The sequence below is a fragment of the Coregonus clupeaformis genome, chromosome 11 (genome assembly GCF_020615455.1).
Source record: "Coregonus clupeaformis isolate EN_2021a chromosome 11, ASM2061545v1, whole genome shotgun sequence".
Taxonomy (NCBI): Eukaryota; Metazoa; Chordata; class Actinopteri; order Salmoniformes; family Salmonidae; genus Coregonus; species Coregonus clupeaformis.
Window position 1 is genome coordinate 90,187 of NC_059202.1, and position 14,382 is coordinate 104,568.

General features: G+C 41.1%; 2 protein-coding genes and 1 long non-coding RNA gene across 4 annotated transcripts; all 3 read right to left on the bottom strand.

The window, feature by feature from the left end:
- Positions 1 to 1,835: 1,835 nt before the first annotated feature.
- LOC123492012 lies at positions 1,836 to 6,181 on the bottom strand. The gene is made up of 14 exons (XM_045223637.1): positions 6,144 to 6,181; positions 5,944 to 6,030; positions 5,667 to 5,744; positions 5,464 to 5,550; positions 5,284 to 5,382; positions 5,045 to 5,149; positions 4,697 to 4,795; positions 4,527 to 4,574; positions 4,324 to 4,404; positions 3,974 to 4,209; positions 3,207 to 3,276; positions 3,030 to 3,119; positions 2,494 to 2,586; positions 1,836 to 1,919 (listed from the first exon to the last, which is right to left on the bottom strand). Exons 1-14 carry the CDS (start codon positions 6,177 to 6,179, stop codon positions 1,836 to 1,838), a joined length of 1,293 nt encoding a protein of 430 aa, XP_045079572.1. The 5' UTR covers positions 6,180 to 6,181.
- A 197-nt stretch (positions 6,182 to 6,378) lies between these two features.
- LOC123491992 lies at positions 6,379 to 6,849 on the bottom strand. Its single transcript, XR_006661569.1, has 3 exons — positions 6,806 to 6,849; positions 6,587 to 6,685; positions 6,379 to 6,420 (listed from the first exon to the last, which is right to left on the bottom strand). It is a non-coding gene; the product is annotated as an uncharacterized LOC123491992 (long non-coding RNA).
- A 4,214-nt stretch (positions 6,850 to 11,063) lies between these two features.
- Positions 11,064 to 12,900, bottom strand: LOC121572009 (E3 SUMO-protein ligase ZBED1-like). 2 transcript variants are annotated; one of them, XM_041883857.2, is made up of 4 exons: positions 12,278 to 12,900; positions 11,853 to 11,956; positions 11,620 to 11,698; positions 11,064 to 11,527 (listed from the first exon to the last, which is right to left on the bottom strand). In XM_041883857.2, exons 1-4 carry the CDS (start codon positions 12,675 to 12,677, stop codon positions 11,178 to 11,180), a joined length of 933 nt encoding a protein of 310 aa, XP_041739791.2. In that variant the 5' UTR covers positions 12,678 to 12,900; the 3' UTR covers positions 11,064 to 11,177. The 2 variants fall into 2 exon arrangements, with proteins under 2 accessions (XP_041739791.2, XP_041739792.2); XM_041883858.2 differs by lacking the exon at positions 11,620 to 11,698.
- Between the last annotated feature and the right edge of the window lie 1,482 nt (positions 12,901 to 14,382).

Here is a 14,382-nt window from a genome sequence, read left to right on the forward strand (position 1 = left end):
GCCACATCTGTTGACTCATTGTCATGTGAATTTCTATCTCTAATTCAACCTAAGCTTGAATCATTACCAGAGGTTGTAAGGCTCTGGTTTTAATCATCAATGATTCAAGGTCCACAACCACGAAGAAGGATTTTTGTAAGTTTATTCATGGAGAGCTCTGGCGCTAAAACACATACATACTGTTTTTATACCTCTTGACAAACAAAGGCACTATGCTCCTCCCACCTTTGGTGGTTTTTAAACAGTTCCGCCTTCTCCTTTACCCCTTGAATGTTTAGTACCCCCTCTGTTAGTGGGTTGACACTACATGATAATTCGAATATCGTATACACATTTCTACTGTATTTGGGGTGAAATCCTTTAGTCATTATTTTTAATACACAAATTAATCTATCACTCATCCAGCTGTAACGCATAGAATTCACTGGCTTGTATGCGAAACAGTAATTGTTTCAAAACATCTCCTGCCATAGTGTTGTTTGATGAAGGCATTGTCTGTATAGTTTTTTTGGCCTTTTCCCCACAGCATTGTCCCAGCCATATCCGCGGCAGCAGGAAGAATTAAGTCCTCCACAATATTATGGGGCTTGCCTGTCCTAGCCACTCGGTAGCTCGCCATATAAGACGCTCCTAGCCCCTTCTTATTAATGGTATCTGTTGCATTTATACTAGGGGTGTAACGATTCGTTTTAACAACGATTCGATTTGTATCACGATTCGTGGTTGTCGATACGATTCAAGGACGATATTGGTTCATTTAGAACGATCACGATCCGAAAGCGATTCAGTGACTTGAAATCGATTCAGTAACCTTTTCGCCAAAAATTCAACCAGTGTGACTGAAATAAATACCTGGATACTGGACAGTGCAGGTGATTTCCTAGATTCCTGTTTCTTGTAAGGGACCGCAATGGTGGCTTGATAATTTCTAACGCTCGTCAAGCTTCTCCTCTGTCATCCGCCATGCTATGCTTTGTTGTCTTGGCGCCTTTGCGCTTGCTGCTGGTACGATGACGTCACGGATAGGCAGACTGAATCGAGTAATGTTTAAAGCCTTTATCATTAAAAGTGCTAAGAAAAAAACATCCATATAAAGTCTGACGTGCTTAAATCCAATGGGTTATTTCCTAGTATCGATACAATCGATTTATTACATTTTAAAACGATGTTAGATCGATATATGTTGTCCAAAAGGCCAACTCACGAGCACAGATCGATGTAGTTGGATCATAGGAATATAAATCGATACATCGATGTAGTAAGATGGATCGTTACACCCCTAGTTAAAAAAACACTCCAGTCGCAAAACAGGGGCACTGGAAAATACAAGGCACACAGGGAATATTCCCAGCGATACAAAATACATGGAGCTCCACCGAGCTTCTCTCTCCTCCACAATAAACAATCACACACAAAGACAAGGGGGCAGAGGGAACACTTATACAGGTACTAATGAGGGGATATGAACCAGGTGTGTGTAATAAACAAGACAAAACAAATGGAATGATGAGATGAAGAGCGGCAGTGGCTAGAAGGCCGGTGACGACAACGCCGAAGCCTGCCCGAACAAGGAGAGGGGCAGCCTCGGAGGAAGTCGTGACAGATACTGTATATTTTTGAAAAGAATAATATATTTCCCTTGACAGAGTGATGCTGAATGTAAAAAATGGCTCAACTTACCCCACTCTCCCTACACATGATGTAACATTTGTTTACGATTGACAGATAATGTTTAAATGCAAAACACTTTATTTTGTGATGGGGCCCTCAGCTCAGTTTGGGAACCTTAATCCAGGCTGGACAGCAGAACTCAACCTGTATTTCTAGATTCCCCATCACCTCCCCGAGAGCCTCTCTGGGCTTTCATAGATTGACTCATTGAGGTTGAAGATGGGTTCTAGCCATGCCTTCATCTGGCCCTGTTGACAACAGACACATCATCAACTATTATGAGAGAGGGAGAGAGAGAGAGAAAGAGAGAGAGAGAGAAGAAGAGAGAGAGAGAGAGAGAGAGAGAGAGAGAGAAAGAGAGAGAGAGAGAGAGAGAGAGAGAGAAATGTACATAACGAGGAGGTAGAAGTTCTCAGCAGCCTCTGTCCAGGCTCCTCCAGGAGGGTCAATCCTCATTATGACTTGCAGGAGCAGATAAAGGGGAAGCTACGCAGGCTTCTGGAGAAGGAACAGGGGACATGAGTGAGTGTCTACAGATCTGATATGACAACAGTGTGTATAGCATAGATAAACAACAGGATGTTCCATTCTTAGGGCCACTTACAGATATAGGAAGAGATGTCTTTCCTTCTAGAAGGCTTAGTAGAACGAATTCATAAAAAACATCTGCGAAGTTGATGCGCTCGATCTGAAGTCAAACAAATAGGATAATTACATAATACTTCATTGACAAGCACTTTAGAAAGTCTCATTGAGTAGATGTTAGATGAGAAGACGGTGCCTGCAGCTACGCTCAAGCTTGCATGTAGACCTACTCCCTACGAGAGCCATCTCCTGCTCTAGTCGCTCCCTGTTTGCTGGCTCATTAATGAAGTTCACCAGTAGGTCGTAGGCCTGCTGAAACTGCCTCACATCCTCAAAACAAAACAATCATAAAATTCCTTAAAACTTAGATCATAAACTCAAAGATTCAGGTCTGTAAATCAAAGGGCCTTCGATTGTTTGGCTAGTATGACGTTGAAACTTTTCAACTAAACCCTATGAATCACTGTTGCCTAAAGGTAACCCACTGTGCAAGAACTGGTTGAATCAATGTTGTATCAATAAAAAATGTCAATGTGATGATGTTGAATCAAAGTGGGAAACTGATTGGATTTGAAAGAAGTCATCAACGTAAAGGGAATTTCGTCTTTTAACCTAAATCCAATTACGTTAATTTTGGGGGGATTTCACATTGAATTCACATTAGTTGACAACTCAACCAAATGTAAATCAAAACGAGACGTTGAAATGACATCTGTGCCCAGTGGGAACTATATCTGGTCTGATGAACGTTGCACAATTATGTAATTGGTTACCTGCTGGTTGAGCTCGGATAGTCCACTCAACACCATCCTCCCAGCGTGGGTGAGGTAATTGAGGGAGGTACTGTCTGAGGATGTCAGAGCCTGTGAGAACAAGACAGTACATTTACAAATAGTCCAGAAATGTTCATGAAGTGAAATACAAAAAGCGCTAAATTCACATTTTCTCACCTCCATAGCACGTCTGATACCGGCCAGCCTCAGAGAGAAGTTGGTTGTCCCTTGGTTTTCAAAGTAACGCCTGTAAATAGAAATGTTCAATAACAAATGTTCAACCTAAGAAGCTAAAACATCAGTGCCATGAAATTAAGAAATAATTTTATGTTAGCCTATATTATAACTGCAGGATTCAGAAAGACCATACCAATGCAGGATCTTAATTTGATCACTCTTTTGTTGCTGAGAATTTTCCTGCACGGCAGGAAATGCAAACTTGTAGCGTATTTGGAATTTTCAAGTTTGTAATTTCCACTTTGAAATTTTAGACTCGATTTGCCCTAACGAAAAATGTATCCTGTTGCTGCAGGATTATTTTCCTGCTGTAGCAAACTGTCTCAAATTAAGATCCTACATCTGTATAACTACAATATTGGGCAGATTATTTCAAAGCAAAGGTTTTTACTATAGATGAACACATGAAAGCGAACCCACCGCAACTGGGGCACATCTGCAGCATTATTTTGCTCCTCCACAAACTCCTCCTCAAACTCCTAAAACAGACATCACATTAACTTAAACTCTACTAAACTGCATTTCACCTGCAACATCAACTGAAGCAGACAAAACATTCAGTGACATCATAACAATACTTTCATCTTGACCTAACAACTTGACCCTTGACAGACAACACAAACCTATCGATACCAAAACAATGACACACACCTGTACACACAAGTACAAATGAAATAAGAAATTATTGACTGTAGAAAGAGTTTTACCTGAGGAGTGCTGTCAGGGGTCTGGTCCTGGTCCTGGGTGGAGTGGTAAGGTGGAGGGGGACTGGGAGGGGAATCGGAAGGGAAAGGGGAGGCGGAGAATTCTGGGGGAACTGGTGAGAGGAGCCAGAGGACGGCTCATGAGGGGTGGTGATGATGTCAGAGGTGGAGAACTGATATGCCATCATCTCATCCCCCCTCTCCTGGTACCCCTCCACTGTGGTGGAGATATCCACCTGCTGTTTAACACACAACATGTGACACTGTCAGCCCAACACTGAAAACCACCATATTGAAAACCCCTCAACCAAACACTGAAATAAATCATAACACAGAGAAACAACGGGGTGTACCTGGGCATCCTCATAATAGGTGAACTCAGACCTCCTCTTGACAAGGCATGACATGAGTCCATGGATCCTTCTACCAAGGAACTAAAAATGAGGCAAGAGATTAGAACGTGTAATTTCATTTTCTGTCAACATGTATTTATTCAAATAGGTAAATGGACATTTGCCACTTTAAATTTTTTCTGTGAAAAATTGCCTGACTGTACCTTAATACCAGTCAGCTTCTTGTTGGTGAGGACCACCTGGACGAGACCCTTTAAAGGAGACAGAGAAACATTACATTTCATCCAGGAAATATAAGTAGACCTATAGCATGTGCGTCATTTGACACAAATCAGGTGCATTTGAGACGAAAGACCAGTTGAGAATCTCTCACCCATGGGTCCAGGATTTTTTCCTGGATGACTCTGCTCCACCACAGCTGCTTCTCTACTCCCCTCACAATGCACAGGTGATGCATGTCCTCTTCATTTTGCTATAAAGAAAAAACTCCTTCAGTCTCCAGACCTCTCTCTATATGTTAGCTGTAGATGTCTATAACATTTGGCAGGTGATTTCAGTTCTGAGTATAATCCCTGGCAGTGATATAGAGCCCACATGATGTTCATCGACAAGTTTCCCCTAGGTTTCAATTAGGGACAGACATACAAAAGAAAACCCAGAGACAATTGGGAGTTCAAATACACAGGTGTGTTCATAAATGTTAAGAATATGTCTGAAGTACCTGCACTCGTCCATAATGGATATTCCAGTAATGGAAATGAAACGAGCCCCAGTTCCCAACCAGCTGCAACTTCTCATAGGGAAAACCAGAGTCTTCCCTATTTGGCTGAAAAACAAAGACATCCCCTAATTATAGAGATTGCTCTGTGATTAATAAGACACACAATTGTGGAGATAGAGGACATGGTAATGTGTACTATTACTAATCAGCTATGACTGTCTAATAATGTGATTGACTACCTGTGAATGGCTATCTGAAGGTGCTGACAGTTCGTCAAGCACTAGCCTCCCAGCTTCAGTGAGGTGAATGGTAGGCTCCTCAATAACCAATTTGGAAGTCTGTGAAAAAAAGGGAACAGCGGTAAAGTAAATTCTCCCTATAAGATCAGATGAGCTTTGGTTAATAATGTGTTTGGTTACCTGTGTGTTTAACACTGCAAGCTCTGTTACCAGCATTCTCCCAGCACGAGTGAGGTAGTAGACTGGTTTGGCCTTGGAGAAGACAGGCTATGAAGACAAGGGAATATGTTTTTTCATTATGTGGTTTCATAGAAAACTAGTGACTTGATGTTAATCTTTAATATCCTCTAAAGACCAGAGAGTATCAGAATGGATAGACTCACAAAGATAGGAACACACAAGGGTCCAGAACAAGGGATTAAAGCCAGACAGGACCGGTGCCCAACCTCCTCATCCACATACTAAGGAACAAGACAGGATTAAATTAAGAGTCAGTTTGAATGATAGACAGGTAGCCTATAGGACTGACAGACTGGAATAGGGGAGGATCGCAAGAGAGGCCACTGCATGATAGATTCTAAGACAATTGGCAGTTGAAATACACATGTCTGTGTTCAAAGGTTAAGGAAACATCTGAGGTACCTGCCTATGAATGGTTACCTGTTCATTTTGAGAGGACAGTTCCTCCCATACCATCCTCCTAGCAGGAGTGAAACTGATGATAATGGGCTGCTCCATTGTGAAAATCTGAGAAAATGAGGGAACAGCTTTAAAGATATCAAAGTATTCTACTAGTGGATACTGAAGGTAATTATCCCTATTAGATCAGATGAGTAATGGTTAATAATCTGAATGGTTACCTGTGTGTTTAACATTGCCATCTCTCTCACCAACATCCTCCCAGTGTGGGTAAGATAATAAATTGGCTGCAGTTTGACAGGCTATAAAAAAAGGGAATATGTTTACAGAAATGTATTTCCAGAAGTTTCTTTTAGAAAAAGTTATGTTTATGTTTAAGCCCCCCTAAAGACCAGAGAGTATCAGAATGGATGGACTTACAGCGTTTGAAACCCACAGAGGTCCAGACCAAGGGATTAAAGCCAGACAGGGCTGCTGCCGAACCTCCTCATCCACGTACTAAGGAACAAGACAGGATCAATTTAAGAGTCAGTTTGAATGATAGACTGGTACTGTATAGGAGTAAAATATTGGCATAGGGAAGATTGCAAAGAGGAGGCCACTGCAATGATAATAGTTGAAATACACAGGTCTGATATAAATGTTAAGAACATGTCTGAAGTACCTGCAGATGAATGGCTACCTCTTCAAGCTGAGAGGACAGTTCATCCAATACCATCATGCCAGCACGAGAGATGAAAATGTGCTGCTCAATCTTGCAAATCTGTAAGAAAATGAGGGAACAGTTTTAAGGGCATCAAAGTATCCCACTACCATAGTAGATACTGAAGGTAATCCTGCCAATTAGATAAAATGAGCTTTGTCCAATAATCTGCATGGTTACCTGTGTGTTTAACACTGCCAGCTCTCTCACCAGCATCCGTCCAGCATGGGTAAGGTAATAAGTTGGCTGCAGTGTTACAGACTATTACAAAAATAGGGAATATGTTTACAGAAATGTATTTTCATATTGTTCTACAGAAAGCATCATGTTTATGTTTAAGTTACATAAACCAGTCTAAAGACCAAAGAGTATCAGAATGGATGGACTTACAGAGCTGGGAACCCACAGAGGACCAGACCAAGGGATTAAAGCCAGACAGGTCCGCTGCCCAACCTCCTCATCCACATACTAAGGAACAAGACAGGATCAAATTAAAAGTCAGTTGGAATGATAGACAGGTAGCCTATAGGTCTGACAGACTGCTATAGGGAGGATCACAAGAGGAGCCTGCATGATAGATTCTGAGACACTACACAGGTCTGTGTTGAAAGGTTAAGGAAACATCTGAGGTACCTGCATATGAATGGCTACCTGTTCATTTTGAGAGGACAGTTCATTCCATACCATCCTCCTAGCAGGAGTGAAACAGATGAAAATGGGCTGCTCCACTGTGAATATCTGTGAGAAAATGAGGGAACGAACATCAAAGTATTTCACTACCGTAGTGGATACTGAAGGTAATCCTGCCTATTAGATCAGATGAGCTTTGTCCAATAATCTGCATGGTTACCTGCGTGTTTAACACTGCCAGCTCTCTCACCAGCATCCTCCCAGCATGGGTAAGGTAATATGTTGGCTGCAGTTATAAAAAATAGGGAATATGTTTACAGAAATGTATTTCCATATTGTTCTTCAGAAAACGTCATGTTTATGTTTAAAGTACATAAACCAGTTTTAAGACCAGAGAGAAGACCAAAGAGTATCAGAATGGATGGACTTACAGAGCTGGGAACCCACAGAGGTCCAGACCAAGGGATTAAAGCCAGACAGGGCCGGTGCCCAACCTCCTCAACCACATACTAAGGAAGAAAATCAGAATCAATTTATGAGTCAGTAAAATGACAGTTTGAATGACAGATTGTTATTGAACCAATCCTGCTAATGAAGCAGTATTGTTATAGCCTGAGTGCCAGTCTGTTTCAGCTCTCTGTCCACTCCTTATGGGATTGTGATGCCAATATCATATTGCCACGATGGAATTGGCAAGAGAGCAGAAAGACTGGCACCCAAGCTATTGATAGGCCTGCAGCATTCTTACCTGAACAAGGACTGGGTCCTCCTGGTCCAGGGTGGGCTCATTATCTTTATGAAAAACAATAAAGGATTGTTTTCTCTAAGTTTAAGAAATACTAGCTACAAGACACCAGACATCTGTCCATGTAGTTAGGCTGATCATATATTTACTTGTGTTTTATATTGTATGACATCAAATGTATTTATGTGTCTGCATAATGTACCAACATGTTCAATTAAACCTAAAGCAAGGGTTTGGTTTCAAAGGAGCAAGTTTGTTTGTTGTTGTTAATCTAGGGCTACACTGTAAAAAATGTCATCACCATGATTGCTACCTAAATGACACCCTATTCCCTATTTAGTGCACTACTTTTGACCAGCGCCTTTTAACCATAGAACTATGGGTCCTGGTCAAAATAAGAAATAGGGTATTGGGTGGCATTTGGGACTATTACTATTTAGACATTGTCAAATATGTAAACTTACCCTCCTCAACCGTGACAACACGGTCCACGCTCTCCACGGTGGCCAGTGCATCCTCACCGATACCGTAAAATTTGCTATATGTGGTCCTCTGTAGCTCAGCTGGTAGAGCACGGCGCTTGTAACGCCAAGGTAGTGGGTTCGATCCCCCGGACCACCCATACACACAAAAAGTGTATGCACGCATGACTGTAAGTCGCTTTGGATAAAAGCGTCTGCTAAATGGCATATTATTATTATTATTATGAAAGTAGACTGCCGAACCGGTCGCAAACAACAGGTCAGCTGCACACAGAAGCGACCTCTCGCGGAGGAATCTCAGCGGGGTCGCTTTCAACAAACGACTGAACATAGACCTACTCATTATCGCTCTACATACTGCAGTGATTTTGACTGAGTTCAAAACCATCTGACAATTCTTTCTTAGAATTACAGGGTTTTATAGGGACCATTAATACGTCAAAGTCTTCCATAAGTCATGGTTGGCTATGTCACAATGGGATAAACATGTTTATCAAACTGATTAAAAAACACTCAACAGTGACATCAATTAAATTGAATTTTGAGCATGATTTGGGAGTTTATACAATTGTAAACTATGAAACCATTGTTTAGAGAACAGTAGGAGTATAACCATTTAGAAAATGCTGTATCTATGGCTCTGAGTAGGAGTAGAAGGGACAGCGTCACAATGCGCTCGCCATGGTTCTGAAAAAGAACGTTGCTGCGTTCATCAGCTCTGTGATGTTCTAGGTGGAGACACTCACTGAACCACTCACTTTCACGTTCAAGGTGTCAAAGCGTTCAACCAACATGCATTGGACTAAAACATCATTCAAATAGTTACTAAAAAGCCTACAGATATGTTTTACATTATTATTTTAAATCTCCTGCATAAATCAGCTGAGATAGCCTACTCTTCTCATCTCTTCGCCCTCCTGCCCTGGTGGTTATATCTGAGCGTTTTGATAACTGATTGATAATTTGGATTATTCATATCCAAAGTGAAATGCTGATTGTGTCATATTTATAATGTAGGCCTAGTAGCCCACGTTTCATGACACAACCCTAATCCTAAAATAGACTAAAATTGAAACCCTGGGCGAGCACACAAGCTCTGGCTGTACAGCCGGCAACAATAATACATCCAAAGAGGGTGGCTGTTGAGGAAAACCAGTACACCAACACAAATCTTCATTAGGAGATAAAAGTAATCAGAGGCTAAAAGAAAATGGCAGACAATAGAAATCGAATGCGTATGTTACGGCTGGTTAGTGTTTTAATTCACCGAAGGACTCCCACAAATCTATTGTCTCTCTAAAAAACTGTAGGCTGCATATTGGTGGTCAAAGTGGTCGAAACGGTGTAGTGATCCTCGCTAATACAGTGAGCCACATTACAATTCTGACCAAGTGGGTTAAATCTGTTGGAGCGATGCGTAGGGTGTGTGCCTTTCACGCATGTAACCTGGGTTCGCTTCCCGCCCCCTTGTTTGCTACACTATTTTAGGAAAGGGACATCTTCATGACCAACAATCTTACTCTAAAAACGTTTGTGAAAAAAGTTTGGTCAGTCTGTGAAAGTTAGAAAAGGTTGGTTAGTCTGTGAAAGTTAGAAACTTCCAGCAGGAATTGACAGTCATCAGTCAAGGTGGTTGGATTATATAGCTACAGTGGTGCTATGGTTCCAAAAGTGCTGGTGATAAAATTAACATAACTGGCATACACATTTCAAAACAAAAGCCTATGATCAGGTATGGAGTTTTGGAAATTTTGTTAAACCCAACAGTCTATACTCTATAGCACAAAGTGTGATGACCCCAATGATAAAATTGCATGTTACTCTAATTGTGAGATGTGTTACAGTTTATAATAGGCTACTTGGGTCTACTATACCTTCATCCTTTATTAAAGCATTCGGTTGCTAGCATTATCTCCACAAGCAAGGGTATCCTGGGGAAAGACAAATCTTCTCCTCCCAGTAGACTAACTGGATCAAAGCCAGTAGCCTCTAACATTACTGCTAGATAGCCATGTAAACACGAACCTCAGTGGCAGAGCTAAAGCTCATCTGTGCAGGTGAAGTTTCCTAGATTCCTGTTTCTTGTAATGGAATCAGGTATCAATTAATTATGAATATAAATAAACAAGTAAACAACAATGAATGGCAAATGCATTCACATTTTATTTGAATAAAGTGCAAACAACACTTTAGGTTGAATTAACAGGAAGTTAAAATTGTCTGATCTAATTTTCAATATTCAATACATTTTCAATAAAAGTACAGTAAGTGCAACCAACATTTCAACAGTAGGTTTACCTGCTACTTCTGCTTTTGTTTTTCAACATAAAAATATTACAATATTAATATCAAAAATAAAGTGCAACCAACATCTCTTCAGGTTGAATAAAGAGTAGGTTTACCTGCTACTTCTGCTTTTGTTTTTCAACATTACAATACAAATACAGTATTAATATAAAAAATAAAGTGCAACCAACATCTCTTCAGGTTGAATTAACAGTAGGTTTACCTACTACTTCTGGTTTTGTTTTTCAACATTACAATACAAATACAGTATTAATATCAAAAATAAAGTGCAACCAACATTTCTTCAGGTTGAATGAGCAGTGGATGAACCTGCTACTACTCTCATTTTAATAAACAAACAATATTCAACAAAATATCAAGTGTAACCTACTAGGCTACTCTTCAATGACTACAGATTTTTTTTCAAAAATATCAACTGATCAACATGATCTGGCTGCAGAACACTTCTCTGTGCGTTCACTATGTCGCCAGCAGTACTAAAAACTTGTTCTGCTGGCACACTGGTGCCTGGAATGCACAGGTACCGTTTAGCAAGGGTGGAAAGTACAGGTAGCTCTTTCTCCTGAGATCTCCACCACTTCATGGCATTTTCAGTCAAAGGCAACGCATCTTTTGCTCGGTACTTTAACACCTCTGCTCTGGCTGTCTCGCTTGTGGATTTTCTTTCTCTTTGGGTGAAGGAATCGCCAAACAGCGCATCTAAGGCTTTCTTCTTACAAGGAGGTGACTCATTTGGAGCTACAATATAAGAAATATATTTCAAAATATAGTCATGTTTCTCATTAATACAAAACAACAACAATCTTTTATTGGTATCACATGAAACACACCTGTGGTCTCTTCATTTAATCCTGACAGCTTTGTGCTTGAGCTTCCCTCGTCTTCCTCCTGATTTCCCATTGCTTGCATCTATTGATGTAAGAATGTGTGAACTGTTCAAATTTCTGCTCTGTAATACTGCACACATACATTTAGAGGAAGATAAAGAACAGATGAGATTTGAGAGAGGACAAATGAAAGGGGAGAAGAGAAAAGAGCAGAGGAAAGAGGAGAGAAGAGTTACCTGGTGGGACACTTCTGCCTCAAAAACCAGTTTTGTGTAGACCTGTTCTCTGTCCTCTTTTTCCAGGTAGGGCAGTTCTTTAAATCGCGGGTCCAACGCTGATGCTGTTTAAAGAACAAGAATATTGCATTCATTGCATTATTAAATTAAGTTGACCTGAAATTGCAAGTGATGACCACCTCCTCATACACAAAATAATCAGAAGATTAAACTTTAGTATGTTTAAAAGAAATGTGGCACAGTGATGATGTAAAGCCACCATGAACTAAGAATTGTATTGCAGATATCTTGTTTACTTTTCCATATGAAAAACAACTCAAATTCAAACTTGAAAACGCAAAGGTGTGGCATTTTACAAATTAATACAGTCTAATAACCTAAAATATTAACCAAGTTGATTTTAATTAAGACTCCAAATTAATTACCTATGTTGAGAGCATCTTGGGTGCCTCTGTAGCATGTGGAGAGGTCACTGGCCATCACCCTCTTAATCTCTGCAACCAGGGTTGAGTCGTCTTCGCATGGCTGTAGGTGTTTCAGCAGTTTTGCTTGAAGAGGAGCAATTACAGAGAGAGTTGGCTGGTCTTCTTCACACATCACAGTGGTTGCCATTTTGACAGGACCCATCAACTGAACAATGTCATCCATGTTGGCAATATCACTCTCACTCAGCGTGCCTACATCTGTGACCCCCTTTCGTAGATCCTTGGACATCAGAGTTGCCATTATAGCTGGCTGTTGTTCCAAAAAACGTTCAAGCATTTCGAATGAACTGTTCCATCTGGTGATTATGTCTTGGATGAGTTTATGTTTTGGTAAATCCATCAGAGTTTGTTTTTCCTATAGGGCGTGACATGCAATCGGGCTGCGGTGAAAATATCCAACAATTTTTCGCACTTTCCCCAACAACCTGGAAGCACGGTCCACCCCCAAACCCTTCTGCGAGGCAAGGTTGAGTGTATGTGCGAAGCAGGTAATGTGTGGACTGAACTGGGCTTCTGCACCGGCCACAATCATATTCCTGGCGTTATCTGTGACGATGGCAGGATTCTTGTCATAGATTTTCCACTCCATGCAGGCTTCACGCAGTAACGCGCCAATATTTTTACCAGTATGGGCTTCATTTAAAACTCTGGTTAGCAGAACAAAGGTCTTCATTTTCCACTCCGGATCAATGTGATGAGAGGTAATTGTCACATACCCTTGATTTGAGCATGACGTCCAGCCATCTGTCGTTATCGCTACTCGTTCAGCTTGAGAAAGCGACAGCTTCACATCATTCTTAGTACTTTCGTACAATGCAGGAATAACCTTTTCTGAGAAGTGTGGTCGGCTTGGTATTGTGTACCTTGGCTCCAATGTTTGAATCATTTCACGGAATCCCGGATTTTCAACCACACTGTAGGGTCGCATGTCTTTGCAGATAAACTTGGCAATTGTTGCCGTGATGTTTTTCGCCCGAGCTGAGTTTTGGCCTCTGACTAAACATGCAGGCGAGACCTGAGGCTTCTGCAGAGTTGACTTTACCTTTCGCTGCTGTAGCAGCGGGAACGCTGCAAAAGGTGCCTGGACGGTCGGTGTTGTGTGAAATCCCATGGCTCCTTAGTAGGTGGTTGGAGAGATTTGTCGTGTTGCCGTTGTACTTTACTTGACCTTTACATATCCTACAAACAGCGAGCGACTTATTTAGAACATCTCCGTCTTTGCAAAAAGCCAAAGTGTTTCCACACACTGGACCGCAATGGTGGCTTGATAATTTCTGCGCTCGTCGGCTTCTCCTCTGTAGTCCGCCATGCTATGTTTGGTTGTCTTTGCGCCTTTGCGCTGCTGTTGGTGCGATGACGTCACGGATAGGCAGACTGAATCGAGTAATGTTTAAAGCCTTTATCATTAAAAGTGCTAAGAAAAAACATCCATATAAAGTCTGACGTGCTTAAATCCAATGGGTTATTTCCTAGTATCGATACAATCGATTTGTTACATTTTAAAACGATGTTAGATCGATATATGTTGTCCAAAAGGCCAACTCGCCGAGCACAGATCGATGTAGTTGGATCATAGGAATATAAATCGATACATCGATGTAGTAGATGGATCGTTACACCCCTAATTTATACATGTCTTACTACTCATAAGTCGTCTTAATTCTCGCTCAAAAAACTCCCGTGGTTTATTTTTCAAATTGGCATGTTTCGTTTCTAAATATCTGCGAAAGAGTGAAGGTTTCATCGAGTTGTGAGATAGTACATTTGCACATATAACACACTGTGGCTGAGGCACTACTCCCAATATAAGTGAACCCCAAATCAATCATATTTGTGCCTCTTCAATGGTCCAATGTCCCTGTCTGTTGTTCGGTGCTTTCCCGGGTAAGGGGGCAGTTGCTCTTCAGCTGCATCAGATTCACAACTGTCAGTGTCCATGCTAGCTGTGCTAGCAACAAATGTAGAATTACTGATGCTAGCATTGGATGTGCTCGTGGAAGCAGAACCACTTGTGTCGTCGACAGGTGCAGGTGTAGTACTGCTGG

Excerpts from the sequence above, each read along its gene's own strand:
- LOC123492012 (XM_045223637.1), bottom strand. The coding sequence starts at position 6,179 with ATGTTGGTGAGAGAGATGGCAATGTTAAACACACAG. Across the intron at positions 6,031-6,143 it reads TGGCAATGTTAAACACACAG|ATTTTCACAATGGAGCAGCC; the intron begins GTAACCATTCAG and ends TCATTTTCTCAG. Across the intron at positions 1,920-2,493 it reads TAGAGCAGGAGATGGCTCTC|GGCCAGATGAAGGCATGGCT; the intron begins GTAGGGAGTAGG and ends TGTTGTCAACAG.
- LOC121572009 (XM_041883857.2), bottom strand. The coding sequence starts at position 12,677 with ATGGATTTACCAAAACATAAACTCATCCAAGACATAATCACCAGATGG. Across the intron at positions 11,699-11,852 it reads AGGCAGAAGTGTCCCACCAG|ATGCAAGCAATGGGAAATCA; the intron begins GTAACTCTTCTC and ends TTACATCAATAG. Across the intron at positions 11,528-11,619 it reads ATTAAATGAAGAGACCACAG|CTCCAAATGAGTCACCTCCT; the intron begins GTGTGTTTCATG and ends CTTATATTGTAG.